General features: G+C 41.5%; 1 protein-coding gene across 1 annotated transcript in view; it reads right to left on the reverse strand.

Annotated features, from left to right (window-relative positions):
• Positions 1–18,090, reverse strand: part of fam20cb (FAM20C golgi associated secretory pathway kinase b) — a 54,168-nt gene that overhangs the window by 34,374 nt on the left and 1,704 nt on the right. Inside the window, exons 2-3 of the mRNA XM_010905650.4 lie at positions 17,783–17,961; positions 16,004–16,082 (exon numbers count right to left, since the gene is read on the reverse strand). Of these exons, the coding sequence (XP_010903952.2) occupies positions 16,004–16,082; positions 17,783–17,961 (258 nt within the window). The remainder of the gene's footprint in view (positions 1–16,003; positions 16,083–17,782; positions 17,962–18,090) is intronic.

The following is an 18,090-nucleotide window of genomic DNA, read 5'->3' on the forward strand; positions in this document are numbered from 1 at the left end:
TGCTAGTTGTTAAAGGATGGGTGGCGCTTTCTGCTTTCTATCACTTCAAGATGAAGGGACGGGGAGGTAGACTGAAAAAGGGAGACAAATGTGAGCGAGAGAAAGTGAACAGACATCCCATTAAAATGAATGCTACAAACAGAACTGCGTAGACATCAAACTGAACAAAGCAACAGATAGAGACATGCTAGATATTAAACAACAAAGAGGAAATACAGTAACTGTGCCAGAAGGGTGCATCAGCGAGAGAGACGGTCCCTCCCCTATGGCCTGTCATATTTTCCTACTTGGGAACCAAAGCCCACAGGATCAACCACTGAGCCTCAACATACTCCCTCCTATGTCAAAACATAAGTGAAATAACGTCATGTGGTGACTTACTCACACAGGAAGTTCAGCAGCCTTTTTGGACTCTAAAATGTAAAAGCGTTCCATGCCGAGCCAGCCCACTTCCTCTAAGGAGAAAAACTCCATCAGGTGATCAATATCATCACTTAGTTTACCTTAAGAGATATTTTCACGGTAAAGCCAACTAATTTAGTTTGATTAATGCTTAAAGAATCGGTTTGTTTGGATCTTGGTTTTGAGGATATGATGACTCATTTGGCCGAGAGAAGATACGCGCGGCAGCTATCTTGATGATGATAGATCTACCGTATGGCTGGGGGGGAGGAGAGTAAGTAAATATATAAAGTCCTATTTCAGGCACTGTTTTACGATTTCATCACGGGCTCATTACTGGGACTGATGACAGAAACACTCCCTCAGATGCAAGCCCCTCGCTTGGACAAGAACTTCAATTCCAAAGCTCATATTTGAATAAGCCATTAGACAAACACCATAAATGTTTTCCCTTCCCAGTGAAAAACTAGCTAACAAGGCTGTCTGTCCACACTACATGAAGTTCCTGTAAATACACACGTTTCACAAGCAGTTTTTCTCCAGCTAGGCCAAAGGAAGTACAGAAGTCATTTTTTTTTCTTTGCAACAACAAACCGTAATCCTTCTTTGGTGGGGCTTGTTGCCATATGCTATTTTATTTCTTCTTTCGATGTTGCACAACACACACAACCTACATTAATCATCTCTACGGAGATAAAACAGTAGGAGGGAAGGAACACGCACGCGCACTTACTGTAATCTGGCACATACTCCGTCAAACACTCACACACACTTTACCACAAACACACACACTCTCTATCTCAAACACATGCACACGCACACACTCACACACACACACACACACACTCACATCACACACTCACGCACAAACTGCAATTAATTTTCAAAAGATAAAGCCACCACTTCCCAGTCCTCATGTAATACTTTTGTTGGTCATTGTTACATACCAAACTGCTACTGCCTACCACTTGGATTCTACATTGACATTTACAAGCGTAGCCAATTAATTACAGTTGATAAGCTGTTAGAGTGTGTCCCATTTAAGCATTTTATAGGCTTACTTCTGGGTGCTTTGTGTTTAGATTTGTAGGTTTTTATGTTCTGCAGCCCTGAAATGTGCTGTATTATGATAATACATTCGCAAAAAGTCTTCTTTGAGCATCATTGCAAGGCAGGAAAGACCATTGACCTGGGCCTGTATCTGAGTTCATACAGGTGTCATTATAAGACAGAAATGTCTTACAGTTTTTCCCAGTTGTTTATACACTGTGACCGAAAGCATACACAGAGCGATCAGTTCAAGCTAACATCCCAGAACTATGAGGCAGTGTCTTCACCTGCCCCCAGTTAGGAGGCAGGTGAAGACACAGAGGACGAGGAAGGATTCAACCTGCAGGCAGTGCCGGGGAAGGAACATCATCGGCCAGTGAGTAAAGGTGGAGTAAAGGTGGAGTAAGGGTGGAGGTCCCTGGCCAAAGGAGTGGAAACCTCACCATGTGTGCTGCTATCAGTCAGCAGGATTTGAGAGATGTGTGTATAGTTTTTAGGCCAGAATTTCATTTTTCCCTGTGTGTGTAAGGTTTTGGAGATGTGACATTTTATGCTGGGCTTTGTGTTAACAGTTTAGGGGTATTTTAACCATATTGTATTGTAATTTAAAACTATAACTCTAACAAAACATCTGAGGTTTTCTGCTACTTCTGTGTGTGGTTGTGTGAATTGCGTGTAGTGTTTTGACAAAATGAGCCCTGTTTTCAAAATCGTGCTTACAGTTTGCCAATTGCTTACACACTGAAAATGAATGCTTAGACTAAAGCATCAAAACCTGAGCATTTATAACCATGCCTTAAACAACGGCACTGAAAGTGCAAACACATTTTCTGCTTTGCATTTTATTAGCAATTCTGCAACAGACTTTGCAAAACACTACACACTATTTCTTACATTAGACCCTTCGTTCAAGAATAAAATCTCTTGCAATCATTGGGAAAACACTTCTATTCAAAATGCGAAACATACCTGAAATTGGCAAAACCGAAACACACACACAAAAACACTTAAACAGTAATAGAACACCAAGTAGTCTGAGCCTAAGCACTACAAATGAACCTCAGGTAACATGGAGGCAGCGAAGAGAGAGAGAGAGAGAGAGAGAGAGAAAGGAGGAGTAGGAGGAGGACAAAGGCAAGAACAAAGATGGGGACCAGGCAATAGACTTAGACATATTTCCGATGACATTAGGGCCACTTTGGTGAACCTCCTTCCTCCTCTGCAGGCAGTGGAAGAGGCGTGTGGAGACACTAAGGTGGGTACGGAAGGGCTGGATACGGAACGCAAGGTGATACGTTCCCCGTTGTCTAGCCAGGGATGACATTTTCTACGTTGTCTCGCCAGGGATGACATTTTTTACGTTGTCTAGCCAGGGATGACATTTTCTTCGTTGTCTAGCCAGGGATGACATTTTCTACGTTGTCTAGCTAGGGATGACATTTTCTACGTTGTCTAGCCAGGGATGACATTTTCTTCGTTGTCTAGCCAGGGATGACATTTTCTTTGTTGTCTAGCCAGGGATGACATTTTCTACGTTGTCTAGCCAGGGATGACATTTTCTACCTTGTCTAGCCAGGGATAGCCTGTGATGTGGATGAGGTGGCCAGACCCTAACAGAAGGCAGGATCCATGAACCATCCACCTCATCCCTTACAATCCCTTACAATAAATTTTTTTGTCATTTTACTGTAATAATTTTTGCTTCTGGGACTTTAAAGTAACATTTCATATTGATTACTGTACTGTAATTCTACTTATCTTTGTGTATTTTTGTTGTTTTACAGTTTTTCTGAATTGCTAAAACACTAAATCCCACTCTCTGAACCAAATTCTCAGTGGCCTAAACTCATTTCTCGAATCAGTCTCTCTTTTGGTAAAAAACTGGCTGAGCACAGAATAAATGCAGTGTTTTCTATAAAGTACATCAGTGTGTTGTTGCTGCTTTGAAAGAGTCATTGAAATGGTGCATGTGTGCATCATTCTGTTGCAAAATTCTGAAAAAGGACTGTTAGGTTTTGTTTGCAGAGTTTCATTTTGACATAGAAGTGAGATGTTTATCTCAGGGGATGGTGTAGAGTTTTGACATCAAATTCTGAGCCAAATCAGCAACAAATGTGTATGCAAACAGGAAAAACTGTAAGCAATCATTAAAAACTGTAACTGTAGAGACACGAGAGTTGTGTGAACAACTTTGCTAAGCAATTAACCAAACTTTTGGTTATTTTCAATTAGTTTAATTCTATTATATTTTATTTATTTTTGTGAGCTCAACCAGTTGTTACAATAAAAATATGTCAAAATGAATTCAGAGACCTGGTAATGAACTACAATCCCAATCCACTGCAGTATAAAGAAATAATAATCTGATAAAACAATGTAATGTACAACTCAGAAACATCCTTATTAAAGTGAAAATGACTGTAGCCACTACGACTCTATAGGCCTTGTTAGCCTAATTGTTTAGTGTTTCTACAGCATCGGACAGCATCACATGGCTGTTTCTGTTTAGCCCTGTGTGTTCTATCACATCCTTTATGCAGGCATAAGAAACATGTCAATGTCCAGTCTTCATTCTAGACTTTGCATTTGCCTTTGGAACCAGCAATTTGTGTCTGTCAACATGAGGACCAAAGCGTTTTCAATGAAAGACAAGGAATACATTATCGCTGGACAAATCCTGAAAAAATTAATCCGAAATATTGGCTTACCAAAACAACTGCTTGAAGGGTAAGGAAAAACTTCTACCGTGGATGAGAGGGTTGTTGCATGCAATAGAAATTCAACACTACTGTTGTTTGCTCCTTGGGGTTTAAGGCCGGGTGTCTCTGTAAAGCACTTTGTGACAACTGCTGTTGTAAAAAGCGCTTTATAAATACATTTTGATTGATTGAACCAAAAACAAAGCAACAAAAGTCCCAAATTTGCACATTCTGTTAATCTATACCAATAGATTTGGTGCCCTGAAAAAGTGGGACTATGTATAAAAAGTGTTGTCATTTTATATGGTAAAACCAATATGTAAACAAATACCCTTAAAGATGAGGATAAAAACACATTCAGGGATTTCTGCAAATAAGTAAACTTCTCAAACCTCCCACTTTTGGCTGGATGAGTAAAAATGTATGTTGTTTATAAGTGAGTCAATAGATTCTCTATTATACCTCAGTTATCCACAACGATACAGGTTGGAAAGCAAGTGGTTTTGATAACACAGGGAACAAAAAGGCACATAAATAACATAATAGGCAATTTCCAGGGGTCAGTTTTGGCTTTAAAGTGCCTCTTTTACAACCAGTGGTCCAGAATTGCAGAACGCATCTTAAAATAAATCTGATAATCAATACTTTAAATTAATAATAGATTTAAAATCCAAACTTTTGTATAGATACAAAAGAAAAGAAGAAATCCTAATACTTGGTACTGTATTTGATCCTGCATTATTACAAACAAAGGAAACAATGAAAGTGAAACTAAATAAGCACTAACAAGCACTAATGGCACAGCCCTACCAGGCCTTTGTGGAGACTGGAGAAGACGGTAGATGTAACAACGACTCAAGTTCGGATACGGACGTTACTCGTTGCCTTGGAACGAAATCTATGTTACATCTATGTTACATCTATGTTACATCTATGTTACATCTATGTTTAGACTACCCAACAAAGTGTCAGACTGTAGAAGAAAGGGAACAGGCAGAAGGTGGGGAGGGGTCAATCGGGCCGACATCTCCCATCTCTTGTTGCTGGATCAGGCAGTTTAAAATCCCTTGTGAGGGAGGGAGTTAAGACGCTGTACTAATTTCAAGCTTACAGCCGTGAACAGATGTTCCTTTAAGCCCTGGATACCTACTGTGCCATAAAACAGGGTAGAGGAATTTTTTGACCAAAAGTATGTTTTTGAATGGTATCCGAAATTCAGATGTACACAACTGGGTGGACTGATGACCTGTTTGGAGATATGTCAAAACAATTCCTGTTCATTCTGCTAATTAAGTCAACCTTTGTTTTGGTTAAAGGTTGAGGGATGGGTCTGAAGAAATGTACCCAGTCTCAAAGTTAGAGCTATGACTGCTAGGCCTGACCAATGACCGTTCAAGAGACCAAAGTTAGAGTTTACGATGGTTTTAAAGCTCTGCAGTACCAGTTTACTTTTATGTTGGCTACTGATTTGTAACTAAGGTGTAATAGTTGTACAACATCTGTAACATGTCACAAATCTGTAAGTTATATGTCAAAATCAATGGGTAAAACGCCACATTTTTCCCATTGAATCTTCAGCCATATCAATTTAACATTGGCCAATAGATTTGCATCAACACGCATACACTGTACATAGGCCCAAAACACAAGAGTTCAGATCACTTTAGTTTACAGCTCCTTACAAAAAAAAGGAAATGTTATATGAAACAAACTGTCGTTCAGGTGAGGGGGCAATTAAAGAGGAAAAACATGACATTCCGGCCCTGCCGTGTCTTCATTGAACCTGACAACCTAACACTTTGTGACATGCTGGGAATGTGGCATTTTTACCGTCTGTTTCATTACTTACTAATGATTCTTCTGAGAAGCTTTCTGACATTAACTACAGGCAATAAGACAAAAAGAAATCCTGTATGAGGTAGAGGTGTGGAGTTTTACAGTTCAGGTTGTTAACAGACAGAGAGACAGGTCTGTGTTGCTGTAGACAGGTTGTTAAAAGACAGAGAGACAGGTCTGTGTTGCTGCAGACAGGTTGTTAACAGACAGAGAGAAAGGTCTGTGTTGCTGCAGACAGGTTGTTAACAGACAGAGAGACTGGTCTGTGTTGCTGTAGACAGATTGTTAACAGACAGAGAGACAGTTCTGTGTTGCTGCAGACAGGTTGTTAACAGACAGAGAGACAGGTCTGTGTTGCTGCAGACAGGTTGTTAACAGACAGAGAGACTGGTCTGTGTTGCTGTAGACAGATTGTTAACAGACAGAGAGACAGTTCTGTGTTGCTGCAGACAGGTTGTTAACAGACAGAGAGACAGTTCTGTGTTGCTGCAGACAGGTTGTTCAAAGATAGAGAGACAGGTCTGTGTTGCTGTAGACAGGTTGTTAACAGACAGAGAGACAGGTCTGTGTTGCTGTAGACAGGCAGAATGAAGACTAAAGCCACAACTATAAACCAAAGGGAAATCCTGTAAAAGGGGAATCCATGGTGCCACTCAGTGTTAGACATTTACACCAGTACTAGACGTCTACTAGCCACATATGTCAGGACAACAGTACAGCACTCACTGCTTTCCATTAGGTGGTGGGAAAGAATAAAATCAAAAGCTGAGGAGAAACTGAGAGCAGATAGACCACTCATGCACTACTACGAGCTACAGAACCACTTATGCACTACTACGAGCTACAGAACCACTTATGCACTACTACGAGCTACAGAACCACTTATGCACTACTACGAGCTACAGAACCACTCATGCACTACTACGAGCTACAGAACCACTTATGCACTACTACAAGCTACAGAACCACTTATGCACTACTACGAGCTAAAGAACCACTTATGCACTACTACGAGCTACAGAACCACTCATGCACTACTACGAGCTACAGAACCACTTATGCACTACTACGAGCTACAGAACCACTTATGCACTACTACGAGCTACAGAACCACTTATGCACTACTACAAGCTACAGAACCACTCATGCACTACTACGAGCTACAGAACCACTTATGCACTACTACGAGCTACAGAACCACTTATGCTCTACTACGAGCTCCAGACTTCCCTCTGAGACTTCTTCCATTGTATCACAATGAGCGGTGTGGTACAAAAGTAAACAATCAGCGACTGGATCGTCTCTAACTAATCAAAGTATCAATGAAAATGACAAACATTCCAAATGTTGCTTAACCCATATGCTCAGGGTCTGGCCCAAACCAATTTATGGAACCAATCAGATGGAACAAATCAGTCTCTGGGACAATTTAGAATGGTTAGATCATTTTTGGAATCTACTTTGGAAGTACTCAGAGACAGACCACCTGTGTAAAAGGAATTCATTTTTGTAGGCGGGGCATAGTATTTAGACAGAACAAGGAGCGTGGCAGGCCAGACAAAGATAGACTGGCACTGGCTGGAGATATCTCTGGGCAGATAGATGGACTAGTGCTGTGTGCCTAGGAGGGGTGGTAAAGTCCTCTCTTCATTGGACGAAACTGTGAGTTGATATCAACTGACACTCACACAATGCGCTACTGTTGAAATGACTCGATTCTCCAGGGGAGAGAGGAGAGGGATGGGGTCGGAGCAGGGGAGGACGAGGGGCTGTGTACATTAGTGTCAATAATAAGAAGTGATTAACCTTCTCTGTCTTCCCGGAGACAATCAGAATGTGATGCATTGTGTCAGATGAACCATAACCAGCCTGCCTCTGAGACTACACACAAATGTCAAGGGGACAGGAGTCACACACACACACACACACACACACGCGTGTGCACTGTATGTGGGGGTACGGGCGTGTGTGTGTGTGTGTGACTCCCCTCCCCCTGACATTTCTGTGTAGTCTCAGAGGCAACGGGTTAGTACAATATCTACATATCAAAGGAGCACACACACACAACCTTTGATATGCAGATTCCGTTCTAGCACTCACCTCTCACAAAAATGTGATAATCATTACTTAACAGCGGAGGGAAAACAAATTAAAACTGATAATCATCAACCTGCAAGAATTATTTATTTATGTCTTGCTTGTGGGATAAATATTTCTAAGGTCTAAACTCTCCCGGCATTGAAAGGTGTAAATAATGCACAGGCTGGAGACCTAGCTATCACTGAATACTGCTGTTTGCTACCTAGACAGAAAATAATGTGACTTGAAAAAATTCCGAGGGGTGAAAACCGAAGCCTGGAGCTGAGAATTGTTCAACAAGGCTCAGTTGAGGAGAGGAAACATGAAGGAGGAAGGCATGCCGACCCATGGAAAATAATGCTTAAAGCTCATTAAAACACTGCACCACAGAAACCCCACAACATCCAATAGCAACTTTGGTTGTTCAAAATAATATGTACCAATGAAGCTATCCCACAGAGCCAGGAACAAAAGGAGCACTCAAACCACATGGTATTTGCATTAGTACTGTAACCCATGTTGACTAACGCACATGGCCACAGGCTCCTAGTCGGACAGAGTGGCTGTGGGGCCCGAGATCAGGAGGTCAGTTTACACAGAACCTCAGAGCCAAACACGATCTTGCGTGGAGCATCCTCAAGCTGTCCTGGGAAACACGTGTGTGGCACTGTGCGTGTTTGTGTGTATGCTTGTGTGTGTGTGTGTGTGTGAGTGAGCGTGTGTGCGCGTGCATTTAAAACATCGTGTTATGAGTGACTTTCTCAATGCCTCCTGTTCATTAAGCTTCCATAAACATACATTCACTATTTCAACAAAAACGCAGCTGAACTCAACACCGCCCAGAGGATCCAATTACCACAACATGGAAAGTGTTAAAACATCACCAAATGTTACGGGGTAATTTGCGGAATCAACGCTGGGCTCAAAGGGCTGTTGTTTCACGTGATCACACTGTGATCTTAATTACCGATTCATTTCTTAGTGTTTCTTCTCTGTGACTGCAGCCTTCACTCAGCTCCCATTAGTGACTTTGGAAACTGCCACCTGTGACTGCCACCTGTGACTGCCACCTATTCTCTTAACACCCTTTGGGTAGATGTTTAGTTGGGTGATGGTAAACTGACCATAAATCTGTCTTCAGAGGATCACTACAACAAAGCCCTGAAGAGAGATCAGAAATGAAATTAATAAATCCCTTTTTATTATAGTTATTTTTCATTAAATGGATAGATTAGCTGACATTGTAAATAGAAAGACAGATAACCTTCCCTGCATCATTTCTAATCCCTTTTTTTCCCTCCACCGGTACTAATCTGTATTTGTACACCATAGAAAACATGTTGAATAAGAATACTGACCCTGAAACAGAGGTTAGGGATTACACATCTACTACAGGACCCATCCTTCCCTGGCCTGCAGCGGTGTCATTACAGTAGCTAATCATACTGTGGGACTTCACCCTAGTTACCAAACTGTCGCACATTCATTTCCACTCAACCAGTTGCCCTGAGGGCAGTCATTTCTCTACAACAGTCAAAGTCAAATCCCAGACACAGAAGACCTTGTGAAATCCAGTTATATTGTTTGAGGAGATAAAACTGAGAGAAAAAAAGAGAAAGGGGGGGGGGTTAAACAATGACAAAACCCTACATTGTATTAGAAACAAAATAAATAAACTTGAATGATAAATGAAACACTAAAAGAAAGAGAGGATGTTATATAGTGAGATACTGTTAAGTTTGATATCTTTCTCTGAGGCAAGCAAAAGAGAACCACAACAGACAAGAGAAGGGAACAATTCCTGTATTGTCTGACTGTTATGTTTGTTGTGTTGTCGATTGGATCTATTGTTCTCTGACAGAAGCTGTGCAGGCAGCCATCAAAGTAACTGAAAGGCACTCATGTCTTGCTCAGTCTGGAAATGTTTCTCAATACAGTACATAGCCTTGAGTTCAGATGTTATTTGATAAAATGTTGTTTCACATCATGGCCATTTTCGATGAAATGTTGAAAGATTTTGTCTGAGTGATGACAGGTTTCCATAGATGGTCGGGTTTGCTTGTTGAATTTGTTTTATTTGTGTTGGTGTGTCATGTGCATTGTGTTTTTTTTGTTCTCCAAAATATTTATTGAGTATACAGGGCAAACTTGCAAAAGCAAATATGTTTTCAAAGTGTTCTCCCTGAATAAATAAAAGTAGACAAAAAATACAAAACCATATCTCAGGGGAGTTATTTGTGCAGCTGTCAATATATGTGAACCAAGGAAAAATATTGCACTGACTCTCTTAAATAAATTTACTTTAAATCAACTATACAGACACTGATTTATGATATTAAAATGATTTACAGTTGAAAACAAAAGTCTACACACCCTTATTAAAATGCATCTTTTGTGAATTAAAGCATAAATAATGATGTGAATAGACCTTTTTCACCTATAATATCATCTTGTAACCATCAAAGTTTAAATAAAAAGCAAATGCCTAATTTCTTGGAAATATATTTACAAAGCTTAGATCACAGCAGTAGTAGCAGTAGCAGTCTCTGTGGACAGCTCTAAACCTAGCCTACTGTACCTGGATTTTGCCAAAGAAATTGACATATTTGGAGCTATTCATTGTCCCCTCTGTCCTCACCAGACTGGTGCCATTGACGAGAAGCAGCCCCAAAGCATGATATTGTCGCCACCATGCTTGACAGTAGGTACTATGTACTTTGGGTGATGAGACGTGTTGGCTTTATGCCACACATATCTTTTGGAATTAAGGCCAAAAAGTAAATTTTGGTCTAATCAGTCCATAACACAATTTCCCCTTTTTGGAGATGAAATGTGACTTTAGATGTTAATTTTTGGAGATGAAATGTGACTTTGAATATTCATTTTTGGAGATGAAATGTGACTTTGGATGTTAATTTTTGGAGATGAAATGTGACTTTGGATGTTCATTTTTGGGAGAATTTCGCTTCCGTCTTGTCACTCTACCATACAGTTGAGACTTCTGGAGAAAGGCACAATGATTGTTATACGCAGGGAGCGCAGAAATTCCTGCTTCTTTAGGGTTGCTGTTGGCTTCTTGGTGGCTTCCCTGATCAGCTTTCTACTTGTCCTGTCATCAGTTTAGGAGGGACGGCCTGGTCTTTGCCATGTCCTGGTGATGCCATCAGGCCTCCACATTATGATGGTTTTCACAGTGTTCCATGATAAAGGCAATTCCCTTAAAATTATTTAATTATCCACTTCTGATCTGCAGCTTTGAACAATAAAACCCTGTATCTCTTTTGTCACTCCATGGGGCCCATGGCTATCTCTTCAGGATGCGATCAAGAAACCTTAATGGAAATTGTATTTAGGTCTAATCACTTCAACCGATGTCAGGTGATGGCAGATTACCTTTGTACATGATTTGGAATGTGATTAGTTAAATTGGAACACAGTTGTCAACTCCATTATAAATGGCAATCACATCTATACAACCAAGGAATTGACAGTTATATATTTTTGTATTTTCTTAAAAAAAAAAAAGAAGTAACTTCAATATTGTTGGTTACATCTTATTAAAGCTTAAAAATTTCTGATATATTTGATGTGTGCTGCTCAATGGCATTGACTGACAAGAAATACAATAGAAAGAAGAGAAACCATCATTACATGAAAGTCCACTCCTGCCTTCCATTAGATCTCAACATTTACCTAAAAATGGTTTTGTCCTCAATCATGTCATACCGTCATACCGACTGACAGACGCAGCAGACAGACAGACAGACGCGGCAGACAGACAGACACAGCAGACAGACAGACGCAGCAGACAAACGGACAGAAGCGGCAGACAGACAGACGCGGCAGACAGACAGACGTGGCATACAGACAGACGCGGCAGACAGACAGACAGGTGTGGCAGACAGACAGACACAGCAGACAGACGTGGCATACAGACAGACGCGGCAGACAGACAGACAGGCATGGCAGACAGACAGACACAGCAGATGGACAGACAGACGTGGCAGACAGACAGATGAGGCTGACAGACAGACGTGGCAGACAGACATGGCAGACAGACAGGCGTGGCAGACAGACAGACGCAACAGACAGACAGACAGACATGGCAGACAGACAGACAGACACAGCAGACTGACAGACGTGGCAGACAGACAGACAGACGTGGCAGACAGACAGACAGACGTGGCGGTCAGACAGATCAGACAGACAGACACGCGGCAGACAGAATAGTGACTGCGGCAGTGTGTAAGCTGGACCTACATTAGTATACCAATACTTAGCTTGAAAACAAGCTGGAATTGTGTTGGAATGGAGCACATAAATCAGGATTCCAGGCTAACCCACAAAGCCAGCGGACTAGACAGTGCCGTGGGTGACTCTACCTCAGGTCATCTGTACAGCTAACATGACGAAGTCAAAGTCACGGAGTGAATCATCAGGCTTATTCACATAACTACAACTTGTTTCGACACCCATTGCGTTGGTCGGGCAAAACTTTGAGGATGCTGACTGACTTGACCGACGCCTCAAATCGCCCACAGATGTGTTAACACAAGGCTGTTTGGATGACAGGATTATATATTTTTGAAAACTGCACAAATGTAATTGTCTCACTGCAGTATTGTATGTCTCCCAAACAATGTAGGAAATAGATCATCCGATATCAACACCCCACCAGTGAGGGAGACATACTGTGGGGTAGCGGCTATAAAGCACATCACCTCCCCAGCAAAGAAAACTGTAATCAGAATAAACAGCAACCCTTTCTCTGGAGAAAATATATAAAGAGCCTGCTTCACTACCTGAGCAGTAGAGGACAAGATGTGTGGTTTCTATCGCTCAGGAAGCAGCAATGTATCTTCCCATTGCCAGCCTTGAAAACGCTACGACGTGTTGCATACTTACCAAACCATGGAGTTGTGTTGAGAAACTGCATAATGTGGTGCCCATAATGTAAACATGTGTTCTCTGGAAAGAATCTAAGTACTGTTTTGTCTAAGTCCTCTTACGTAACCGACCCTCAACAGACTTTCACAACCCCAGTAACTCATTACTGCCACACACTGTTCGGCTGATCCAGCAGCAGAGCAACATCCCGAAAGAGCGGTCAATTTTAACATTTAACGCATAATGGCAATAAACAATATGGTTGCTCAGCACCACTCTATATTGTGGTAAGTACGTACCCAAGGTATTTGGACACTGCAGCATTTGCAAAGCGGGCTCAAGTACATTGTGAATTGCCACTCTCTGAGTGGTAGAGACGGTCCGTCATACGTTGTGTTCTACTGCACCTCAGGTACTGAGGTGAAGGGAGCCATGGTCACACAGAGCAGCACTACTGGACCGACGCTCTGCACGAACCCATCGTAGTGGCGGTTTACCGAAGGAGTGGCCGATCGGTACCCCGGCGCTCCGGCTCCTCTCTTGCGCACTGTGATGCATTTGCATTTGAGTTCAGAGGAGAATCTTAAGCCTTTGATGTTGCAGCCTGTCTCTTTGATGCACCATGTGGCAACGCAGGAACAGATTAAGGAGAGAGAGGAGTGAGCTTTCTGGGGTGTGAGGGAGAGTGATGGCGTGTGTGTGTGTGTTTGTGTGTGTGTCAGTGTGAGCTTCCATGTGCACTCTCTCCGTACTGTCTGCATGGGGAATATGTAGTACAGAGGAGTGAGAAGATTCAGATGTTAATACAGCTGAATGGTGATTGAGGGAGATCTGTGTTCAGGACGGGGGAGCGAAAAAAAACACCCATACTCCTGCCGCCCCTCTGGTCTCCAGAGGAGAGGAACACCAAAGGGGATATGGAGATATTTTCCAGAGAGGAGTTGACAGCCTCAGACAGCACACAACTTTTTACTTCTAAAAAACACAATTTTTGGATTTTTGTTTGTATTCAATATAAATCTGGTTGCATCATCTGGATGGATTTTTAATTGCACTTTTATTTATTGGTATGCTCTTGTCACACACATACACACACACACACACATACACATGAGGAGACAATAATTATGACATATACAGAATGTACACCCCCTCCTCTCTGCTTTCACCCACAGACTGCCTCAACTCTCCACAACGACACTGACACACAGAGACTGGGTTTATTATTATCTAAATTAAATTACAATTACCATTAGACATTTAAAACACAGCATTTAATCAAAATGGTTAAATGAACATGTTTAAAAATAATTTGTCAATTACGCTTATGGAATATACTGTATGTCTAAAAGACATTCGACTTGAGAAATCTGGTGGTTTGAGAATCAGGCTGCTGATTCAAATTCCTGAGCCAGTCGTTGTGCCCTTGAGCAAGGTACTTAACTCTAATTGCACCTGTACGTCGCTCTGGGCATGAGTGTCTACTAAATAGGCAAAACATCAAATGTTTTGATTTCAGATGGATGACAGCACACTCCCACATAAACCTGGATAGGCTCTGGTATGTCCAGGACTATACTGCCAGTGCTGTCATGCACACCAAAACCTGGGAACCACCTGCCCTCACCTCACTGTGTTCTAGTCTACATCACTACAAGACCAGGATCTTCCATGGCCTTGTCCCCTCACTAACTTCCACAAAAACACACCCTCCCACTCTCCTCTGACTCTGGCCTACCCACCATCCCAGAAACGAGAGTGTGTGCCTTGGTGGATCCAGGATTCAGCACCCTCACCCCCGACCCCTGGCACACTTTCACCCAAGTCACCTCCAACTCTGCCTGTATAACCACCTTCAGAAAACACTCTCAACCACAGACTGTTCAGTCTGGACTTCCCCTCAGATGAGATGAACTATGTATACTATATGTAGCTTCTTCTATTTTTATTATTTTACAGTTTGTGGATTTTATCGTCTGTCCTTGTTTTTTTAAGAGGGTCATTCATCTTGTGTAGTGTTGTTATTACTATAGTGGTAAGCAATTTAAAAATCTTAACCCATCTTTTTGAGTCTGTAAGTGGTTTGTACTCTAATTGCTCAACTTTTCAACCAAATATTCTCAGTTGTCCCAGTTAAAATGATGGTGTGCACAGGGGTATCATAAACTCAGTATACCCAAAAACTAAAAAAAACAATTATAATTTCTGAAACGAAAGCAAGATAGTGAGGGAGCAGAAAAAATTCCCCAAATGATGACAGTGGGGAAATACCACCCAATTTCAGTGTCCCTCTGCGCCTTGTTACAGACACAATGTGAACCCGCGGCAAAATTAGACCTGATCTTGGATGTCCAACTGAGGCACTGTAACTACGGCCTATGAACAATTTTATGTCCAAGGAATTACATTCAAATGATACTTATACAACTTGAATTACGTTCAGTATCATGATATGCCCAGTGCTACCTAAGGATTTGAAATTCCAATGCTCCTTGACGTTTTCCTATAATATAATTGTTCTTAAGGGTAATTGCTAATGCGAGTTGCATTATGATGAATTCCATTTTGATTTCATAACAGTTATGAAAAATGTCTTGTTACAAAATACACATTAAGGTTTCGGATAAAGGTCAGATTTGGAGTTAGGTTAGGCATCACAGTAAGGTTAAGGTTAGGGTTAGGGGTAAGATAACAAAACACAAATAACCAAAATAAACAAATATTCTGTCTAAACGACAAATCCCCCAACAATAAAAAAATAAAAACATCTTACAAACCAGATTTACGTTTGGTGGTATTTCCACCCGCCCACCATCCCAGACCGCAACACACTAACAAACAGACAGTCTATTTAACTCTTACTACACTCACAACTGCCCCTAGCATCTGGGTTGTAACAGCCCTAGTCATACGTTCATACTGAAAGGAATTGCATTTTACAGATTGGCTGTAACTGAAAGTAATTCCAAGGATACTGGGTAGCCTATGGAACCAATTCAATACATCACCAATGAGAACCAGTTTTGGTTGGCATAAAGCAGTCGACTTACTTCATAGGTTTGAACAGAGCCTGTCCATAGTTCTGGAACGTCATGATGAGTTTTAGTTGGGTGCCTCCTGACTTCATGGCTGTTGAAGGCACAGAAATACAAAAAAAGCAATCTAGTCATTGACATTGGCAGCCAGTGTAGAGGAATAGCAAAATCATTTTCTTGCTGAATGACATTTTGGAGTACAAACATATCATAACATATCAAGTCAATTACAAAATGGATTTTCCCCTCCAGAGAATGATCAACCTATCCACTGACTCACACTGTGTGTGCTGAGTGACTGATGATGTCACAGTGTTTGATCAAGGAGACGAGGAGGTGAAGGACAGAGAGCCCGATCACATTCACATTATTCTCTGTTCTTTCTCTTTGTTCTCTCCATTTTCTGTTTCTATCTGTTCTATCTATCTATCTATCTATCTATCTATCTATCTATCTGTCTGTTCTAGCCATTTCCTCTATTCTCTCTTTCTCTGTGTTTATATTTCTCAGATTTTCTCTGTTTTTCTCTACATTCTTTAGTCCCACATTCTCTGTCTCCGTGTTTCTCTCTCTCTCTCTAGCTCTCTCCATAGGACATAATAAGCCATTCTAAAGGGACACCTGAGACTAATGTTCTGAGAGCAGAAGCTAGAATGCTCACATTCAAAAAGAGACAAAATTCAAAGTCACTTTCTTGGTCAGTGAAACAAATCGGCCCCAAAAGAGATCCAGGAATAAGCTTTGTGCACCTTGCCTAATCGATTGAACCATTTGGTGGAAGGTTGCCAAAGTGAAGGTTTTCTCTTCAGTAAAACAGTCATGCGTTTTTGACATGATCCGTCAAAGCAGCAGCACTAAAAATAATTGCATTTATGGTATTTCAAAAAATACTCTCATAGCTTTTAGATAATGTTATTTCATGTGGAAGAGACAGGCGCTGTAAAACAGAGAAGATGGTAAAACGTTCAAAAGGCAAAGTCAGTGCTTTAGTCTGCTCACTGTATGAATATCATGCTGAGGGCTTGCTATGTCCATGCCTTAGTCTGTTTGTCTTCTACAGTAAATGTATGGGTTAAGGGAAGCCAATTCACATTTCCAAAAATGTCACTAATCAAATAGAACATTTAAATTGCTAAATACCATCAATATACAATGTATAACAGGGGTATTCATTTGTTCTCCTGTGCTCCAGAGCCTGCTGGTTTTCGGTTCTACCTGATCATTAATTCGCCCCCCTGGTGTCCCAGGCCTAGATCAGCCCTTGATTAGAGAGAGAGAAAAGCAGTGGGACTGGCCTCAAGTTCCACAGTTGAGTTTGAGGCGGGTATGTAATATGTTTGTATTATATTCTTTTTATGAATAGCAAAAACCCAGATTTTACCAACTACTGACTTATGTAGGCTTAATTGGTATTCACATCCTGGCCTCACAGTCTCTTAGAATTAAATTGAGAGCAGCATGTAGCTAACCACACTTGCATAGCAAGCTGTATCCACCCTGTGACCTCATTTGAATGCGTGTGAAACTGGCGAGAGAACTTAATCTGGTCCCGCATGTGTTTATCTGCTTGGTTTAGTCAACTCTTCTGACAATTGTCATTGCACAATACAGAAAACACAGATTGGTCCCAAATATGAATGTGCCTTTCTTCACCAAGCCCTCTGAAAGGAAATTGACATCAGGGACCAGTCTAGTTTCTCAACAACCATGGCATGACAATCGGATGAACAGAGAACTGGTCGGACACCAGCCTATATAGAAAGTGCTCTTATCTCCTCCTCTCCTGGGACTTACCAACGCTGGTGATTCTCTGTGAAACTAGATCCCTGAGCAGGGCATCGATGACTGGGTCGTGTCTGGAGTAGAGCTCGTATCGATTAATCCCTATGTGGAAGCGGAGCCAGTTGGGGTAGGAGTCAGCCATCCGCTCTCCTCCCGTTGGAGTGTACTCCTCTACATTCCCCTCAGCGTGCCTGGAAAGGGTTTGGAGGGGGTGATCCGTGTTACGAAAAGGGGGAGCATGTCGTTGTGTTTGTGTTTTTTATTTTTGTATTTGACTAACCTTTTTAAAATGACCTTTAATTAGCACTTCACAGGGGACA

The sequence above is a fragment of the Esox lucius genome, chromosome 5 (genome assembly GCF_011004845.1).
Source record: "Esox lucius isolate fEsoLuc1 chromosome 5, fEsoLuc1.pri, whole genome shotgun sequence".
Lineage (NCBI taxonomy): Eukaryota > Metazoa > Chordata > Actinopteri > Esociformes > Esocidae > Esox > Esox lucius.